We start from the raw sequence: 7,883 nt of genomic DNA, 5'->3' as shown, positions 1-7,883 counted from the left end.
CCCCACCTTTGTTTTTATTTTTTGTTTTTTGCACTTGAATTTTGCCATGCCCGGCTCTAGCCCTATGTAGGGTCGGGCAGACATGGGCTGACCCTATGGCGACAAGGGATGGGCCCGTTGCCACCCTTACTAAAGTTAAAATATAACTTGTTTGACTTCGTGGAATCGTACTGACAACCTTTACTCTGCCCAGAGCCTTTTGAATAGGTTACTTGTTGAAGTTGGAGACGTTGCCGATTGCCTTAAAGGACTCTTGGAAACACTGTTCGACCACCCGGGAGGGTTACCGGAACCGGCTATTGGCTGTGGCCAGTTAGGGTGGTCACCTGGGTTCACCAACGGAATTGTAAAAATAACATAAAAAACTATAAATAGGTTTTTTAGTGTTGTCTTATTTTGAAAAAGGTTGGGATGTACTTTGATCATAAATACTTATTTTTATATTTTTTTCATTTTTTTGAAATATTTCTAAAACACCCTTGTATACAAATTGATTTCTCAAAATCCTTTTTTTGCACAACTTTTTTAATCTTCTTTGGATGTATTTTCTTTAATTATACTTTAAATATCCTTTTTATTTTTTTTAGCCTGGTCAAGACCTATCATATGAAGGCCAATTTTACTTGGACCTGGCCCATGGCTGGTTTCCGAGGCTAGATCATGCAATTGAACACACTGCTCGGAAATATGGTACAATCGCCACTTCAATTGTAGCCTCATCTAGCAAGAGCCCCCTAGGACCTTGAACCTCTAAATGTTAATGAATTAGATGTTAGAATTCCCATCCGTCAACCATTTGATTCGCGACTTTTGGTGCCGATATGTTCTCCGTGATGAGGCCGTCATGAAATGAAACTCTCATTTCAGTAGGCCTCCTGTTATCATCAAAAGAGAGAACTCTCCTCAGCCAACCATTGTATCTCACTAAAAATATGTAGGAGTCGAATTGGTAAACCAAAAAAAATAATAAAAAAGAGACTATTTACTTTGAAAAAAGTTTATATAGAGCAGAGGCTCGAAACAATCAAATTAGAGCCCACCTAAAACATTTCACTAGAAGTGGTTGTTTATATGCCTAAATGTCCTGAAATTTATTGTCTCGACCTCAAGATGCAAGGACATGAGAAAAAAATAGATTTCAAGTTTTGGAAATAGTTCATCTTGTAATATATTTTTGGACCGTCAATTTTCAAGTTTTCATAGATCTACTTGATCTACACTATTTTTTAATATTTAAATTTTATAATTGAAAATAAAAATTTATTTTATGGCTATCAAAACGATTTTCAGTATTAAAACTATTTCTCGACTCTATTTGAAGGTACACTTTACTTTGATTGTTTAGAGCCTCAGCTCTATTCAAACCGCACCCATTTACTTTTAGTACAAAGATGCCCCAATCATATTTGTTTTTCAAATTTTAAATCTAATGGATGTAAGAATGTCATTGACTAGGTTTAAAGTTTTAAAAAAAATTCTTGAACTTCGATCAAGCCATCCAATTTAACATCTAATGGCTAAGAGTAATTGTGACCACCTTGTTACAAAGACAAATGATCACATAGTATACAATCTCTTATTTTCCACACCAAATTCTAAACTTTTCGTTAAGAATTTAAATGACGTAGCTTAAACAAATGTTGTAAGACTCGCTTTGCTTCAGTTGAAGCCAATGTCCAACAACTCGACTGGGTTGACACAGAACCGACCGGGTAAAGTGTCCACTAGCCAAGCCGGTTTTGACTGGTTTAAGTGGTCTGGCTGGTTTGAGCTACAAAATGTGGCCCGAGGGTTGGGCCACCACAACTTGAGGGTAGGGCCTGAGCCAGTGTTGGCATGTTTCTGTGTTGCCTATTGGGCCTGGGCCCAACCACAACTATATTGAACGGGGCCAACAACAACCATATTGAACGAGTCGTATCAATATCTCTTGTAACTGTACGTCATTGTAGCGGCCTCAATCTATGTTGTAACTGTACGCCATTGTAGCGGCCGCCCTCTTGATCCTCGTATTTTCCACTTGCGTTGTATATATATATTTCTCACCATTAATGGAAATATACATGAGATTACACAAAGACAATTCGACTCTTACATGGTATCAGAGCAGTTTTAGAAAGTGAAAACCTAGGGTTCGAATGTATTGTAGAGAGAGAGAGAGTAGCCAGGGTCTTGAGGCTCAGGGTTGGCACCTTCCATGTCTGATTGGTTATTCCGCCCTGCCCCTGTTGCGTCCTCCAATTGACGCTGAAGCTCCTCGTTCCTCTTCGTGAGGACATCCAAGTCACTGGTTAAGCATTCGTGCTCTAATTGCAGGCTCCAGAGAAACTCCGAGAGCTCAACCTTTCTCTCTAATTGAAACCCTCTATCCATCATCAAACCCTAATTGTATTCGTGAACCTGATGCTGCCTCCCTCTCTTCTCACTGCGCATCAGGCTTTCCGATTTGTACCTGAGAAAAGCAACGCCATCAAATTTGCGCCTGTGGTGAACCCACCATTACCTCATAAAAGTGGCTGAGGTTTTCTCTGCATATTATTTTTCTCTCACTAAAAGTAAAGTGAGATTTTGCTTTGAAAATAAGTTGGTGGTCCATATTTGTTCTTCTGCTGGTCCACTTTGATCACTTGGACTTGCAAAATCCAAAACTGCCATAATCCCTTTGATAGCCACTGTCTCGGCCTCCTTGTCCCTCCACCTCCCACATCTCCTGTATCCCCATTTTTTTATCTTCTCCCTGTTGTTTTCTTCCCATGGCGATACCTGAAAATAACCAGAACAAATCTAGTAGAGAAGCTGCTGATTACTCTTCTCCCTTCTGTCTTCATCACTTGGATAACCCAGGAATGGTGCTAGTCTCTCAGTTGCTTACTGGAGACAACTATCCATTATAGAAACGGGCTACGAGCACAACCCTTGATGCCAAGAATAAACTTGGTTTTATCAATGACACCATTCCCAAACCAGAGGAAAACGCATACAACTTCTCCTCTTGGAACCGATGCAACACTATGGTGCTTTGAGGTATGAGAAGACCTACAGGGACGCTTTTCCTACGATAAAGCTTTTCAAATTTACCGCATCACTCGTGATATTTCTAATCATGCTAAAGATCAACTTTCCATTATGTCATATTACACCACACTCAAAGGGTATTGGGATGAATTAAATTATCTTTCTTCTCTTCCCAAGTGCTCTTGTGGTACTGTCAAAGAGATTTCCCATCTGAAGCAAGGCAAAGGAGCATGCATCCACGACTGTCACAACCGTTAGAAGGGCCCGTTGTGGCAGATTCACACAACGACCGCTATGGCCGAGGGCGCAGCATACCTGATTGGAACAATCAAAACTAGCTTAAAGGACACAATGGTGGACGGAATTCTCATAGCCGTGACAAACCACGCTGCGATCATTGTGGATTTCTCGGTCATACCAAGGATCAATGCCGAAAGTTACACGGTCCTCAAGCTGGACGCTCCATTGATGTTGCCATCAACTCCTACAAAGAAAAGGTCACCCCTGCCAAAAATTCCATCCCTGTGCATTGGTCACCAGAGCAACATACTCAGTTGATGTCTTTGCTGAACATTGACAATAGTTTGTATTCAGCAAACTTGGCAGGTATGGCTATTTCTTGTGCCTCTTTACATTCTCAGTCATCATCCTAGATTACAAATACAAGAGCATCGACCATATGACCTCCTCCATGAACCACTCATCCACCAAACACCTTCTTCATCAACCTCGATCTGTTAGGCTACCAAATGGAGAATTGTCAGCGTCTCTCATAAAGGGCAATGCTCTCTCTCACCCTCACTCCAACTCAATGATGTATTGTGGATACCTTCTTTTGATTTAAATTTACTTGTCATCAGCAAACTTACCAAAACTCACAATTGTGCTGTCATTTTCTTTCTTAAATTTTGTGTTTTTCAGGACCTAGCAACGAAGAGGGTGATTGATATGGGTGAAGAACATGATGGACTCTATTTCTATAAGGATCCAGGAATAACACATATGTCCAAGCTTCAACTTTCCAACTATGGCACAACCGTCTGGGACATCGCTTCAACCGACGGTTGCAGGAACTATCCTCTGATCTTTCTTTTTCTTATTCAAAAAATAAATGTTATCCTTGTGAAACTTGCCCTCTAGCCAAGAAAACTAGAGATTGTTTTTCGCTTAGCTCTAATAGAAGCACTTTTCCTTTTCAACTTCTTCACTGTGACATATGGGGTGCCTACTCAACACCAACACACATTGGTGCACAGTATTTTTTAACAATTGTGGATGATTTTAGCCGTTGCACTTGGACATTTTTTATGAAGTTCAAATGTGAAACATGTTCATACCTCAAGCATTTTTGTGCCATGGTTGAAAACCAGTTCAACTCCACTATCAAAACCATAAGGTTCGATACCGGATATGAGTTTCTTTCCTCTCAAATGCAAGCCTTCCTTCATGACAAAGGTATCTTTCATCAAAGGTCTTGTGTCAACAGACCTCAACAGAATGGGGTGGTTGAACGCAAACACCGCCATCGCCTTGAGAAAGCCCGAGCTCTTTGTTTTCAGGTTGGTTTACTTCTCACCTTTTGGGGAGAAGGTGTTTTAACAACCACTTACCTAATAAATCGCTTGTCTTTTCCAATCCTCCAAGGGAAATCTGCATATGAAACACTATTCAATTCTAAACCAGCCTATAATCACTTTTGTGTTTTAGGTTGTTTATGTTTTGCTCATACCAAAACCATTGATAAGTTTGCACCTCGTGCTAAAAAATGTGTGTTTATTGGCTACCCCTATGGAAAAAAAGGATACAAAGTTTATGATTTGGAAAAATTATTTTATGTTAGCACAGATGTGACCTTTCATGAAAATAAATTTCCATTTCTCACTAACAAGGTCGTTGATGCTTCTCACAACTCTGTCACACCAATCCCTCTTCCTATCATTGAAGATGTTTCCCTTGAATTAACTCGGCTCACAACTGCTGATACACCACTTGACCATCACCACACTCCCACCACCGAGCAGCAACCCACTACCCCTTATGTGCTGTCGCTCGAACCTTCCAATGACTTGTCCTGCAAGTCGTGTCCTCCACCTAGCGACCAACCTCTTCCTCCACTTGTCACCAACGGTCCATCATCGGCCTTTGAACATACAACTTCCATCCAACAACCCACACGTAGGTCCTCTCACCCTTACCGCCCATCAAGCTGGCTCGTTGACTACAAGTGTGCTCATGTGACATCTTCCTCCACGACCAATCACTCTACTTCAGCTAGTCATCATTCAGGTACTGAGCATCCTCTTACTCATTATATTTCCTATGACAAATTTTCCACACCTCATAGAGCTTGTCTTGCTGCTATTACCACTAACCAAGAACCTAGAACTTTCACATCTGCTTCTAAAGATCCTCGCAGGAGGGATGCTATGACTGCAGAAATAAAGGCATTAGAAGCCAATAATACTTGGTATGTTACTCCCTTGAACCCGAAAAACATGTTATAAGGTGCAAGTGGGTATACAAAATCAAATACAATGCTGATGGGAGCATTGAGCGATATAAAGCTCGACTTGTTGCGAAGGGGTACACACAATCTAAAGGAATCGATTACCATGAGACCTTTGCTTGCTCTCTATTGCCGCCGCTCAACACTGGCCTCTCTTTCAATTAGACATGAACAATGCCTTCTTACACGGAGATTTAGCAGAGGAAGCCTACAGGCAACTTCCGCCGGGTTTCCCTCGAAAGGGGGAGCATGGAGAACATCTTTTTTGCAGCTTAAAAAAGTTTTTATATGGCCTTAAACAAGCTTCTCGTAATTGGTTCTCTAAGTTCTCCACGAACCTTCTTCAAACTGGTTTTCATCAATCCACAACCGACTATTCGATGTTCACTCTCAAAACTCAGGACTGGATCACCATCATCCTAGTACATGTCAATGACATTATACTAACTGGCAATGATAGCTCCACCATTGAATTCATTAAACGAGTTTTGCACAGTCACTTCAAAATCAAAAACCTTGGCTCATTTAAATACTTCTTGGGAATAGAGGTGGCTCGATCCAATCAAGGCATACACATTTGACATCTTTTAAGAAGCATGTCTTCTTGGAGCCAAACCAGCTCCATTTTCCATGGAGCAAAATTTAAAGCTCAATGTTGATGATGGCACAGTTCTCTCTGATCCTGGCACCTATAGACGACTGGTTGGGCATCTCATATACTTGACCATCACAAGATCAGATATTACATTTTAAGTAAATGTTTTGAGCCAATTTATGCAAACACCACTCCAACCTCATATGGACGTAACACTTCGCATTCTTCTGTATCTCAAATCCAGGCTAAGGAAAAGCATTCTCCTGCCATCATCCCACAATTTCCAATTATTTGGGTACTCTGATTCAAATTGGGCCAGCTGCTTTGCCACTAGTTGATTAGTAATTGGTTATTGTACTTTCCTTGGCGAGAGCCCTATCTCATGGCATACAAAAAAACAATCCACAATCTCCCGCTCATCTATCGAGGTTGAATATAGAGCCATGACCACCACAACATGTGAACTAGTGTGGCTTAAACATGTTCTAAATTATCTTGGAGGCTGAATATGGAGCCATGGCCGCCACAACATGTGAACTAGTGTGGTTTAAACATCTTCTAAATGATCTTGGTTTTGCACACTCACAACCCATGCATTTATATTGTGATAACCCAGCGACCTTGCACATTGCTTCCAATCTAGTCTTCCACGAACGCACGAAGCACATTGAGTTGGATTGTCATGAAAAATTGCAAGCCGGAATCATTTCCACACAGTACCTTAGAATAGATAATCAACGAGCTGATATATTTACTAAACCTCTTGGGAATGACAGATTTGATTATCTATAACGCAAGTTGGGTGTTTTTGATCCCCACACACAAACTTGAGGAGGAGTATTATAGAAAATCGGGTCAGAAAATCTGGCCAACCACAACCATATCGAATGGGTCAATCTCTGTTGTAACTGTAAGTCATTGTAGAGGCCTCAAACTCCGTTGTAACTGTACGCCTCCCCCTTGATTCTTGTATTTTCTAGTTGCGTTGTATATATATATATATATATATATATATATATATATTTCTCACCATTAATGGAAATAAACATGAGATTACACATAGTCAATTCGACTCTTACACAACCTTTGTGTAAATAGTGATAAATATCTTTTTCGCAATTTATTTTCTAGTTAAACATAGTGTAAAAGTGTAAAATAGTGAAAATACTCTATTTGTATTGCTGTTGTGGGGGCTGTGATATAAATTTTTTTTTTAAAAAAAAGAATAAAACTTCTTAGTGACAATGTAGTCATACATTTTTTTCAATTTGTTATCCAAGATATCCCAATTCTTTGTGCTACGAGGCAAAAATTATCATCTTGTCGATGTGCTCAAAACTTGCTCAACAAATATTCATTCGGGATTAAATACTATGATTGTTTATCTTTATTATAAGAAGGTTACAACCAATCATAGCCATTAGATGTCAATTAAAATAGCTTGGGTTGTGCCACAAAGTTTAAAATTTTTTGTTTTATTTTTAACTTTGAGTCAGGCCAATGACATTTGTACAACCAGCCAATTTGAAATCTGACAAATTGACCTTCTTGTACAAAAAATAAATGTTCTCTTTATGTACTTTTCCTATTCAATATTAGTTCCAGATTTTCAAAAACTTGCTCGACAAATTTGTTGCCCAAGATATCCCAAAACTTGCTTGGCTAATGATAATGTTAAAACTATTGAATATTTAGAAATTCTAAAATATGGTCTACTCCCTCGGGGACTATACTGTCCATTTACTCCCTCGGGTAAAACCTCAACTA

At 39.7% G+C, this 7,883-nt stretch overlaps 1 protein-coding gene and 1 long non-coding RNA gene across 2 annotated transcripts; both read left to right on the top strand.

Annotated features, from left to right (window-relative positions):
• The first annotated feature begins 2,058 nt into the window (after nucleotides 1–2,058).
• LOC148780369 (uncharacterized) lies at nucleotides 2,059–4,214 on the top strand. The gene is made up of 2 exons (XR_016041526.1): nucleotides 2,059–3,621; nucleotides 3,937–4,214. It is a non-coding gene; the product is annotated as an uncharacterized LOC148780369 (long non-coding RNA).
• Nucleotides 4,215–4,370: 156 nt separating this feature from the next.
• On the top strand, nucleotides 4,371–5,519 carry LOC105421830 (uncharacterized). Its single transcript, XM_011630775.2, has one exon. It carries the CDS (start codon nucleotides 4,371–4,373, stop codon nucleotides 5,517–5,519), a length of 1,149 nt encoding a protein of 382 aa, XP_011629077.2.
• Nucleotides 5,520–7,883: the final 2,364 nt, after the last annotated feature.

The sequence above is a fragment of the Amborella trichopoda genome, chromosome 9 (assembly GCF_054954075.1).
Source record: "Amborella trichopoda isolate Santa Cruz 75 chromosome 9, AtrichopodaSantaCruz75HAP2 v2.0, whole genome shotgun sequence".
In the NCBI taxonomy this organism is placed as follows: Eukaryota; Viridiplantae; Streptophyta; class Magnoliopsida; order Amborellales; family Amborellaceae; genus Amborella; species Amborella trichopoda.
Note: the sequence above shows the minus strand (reverse complement) of the source record. Positions and strands in the feature narration are given on the sequence as shown.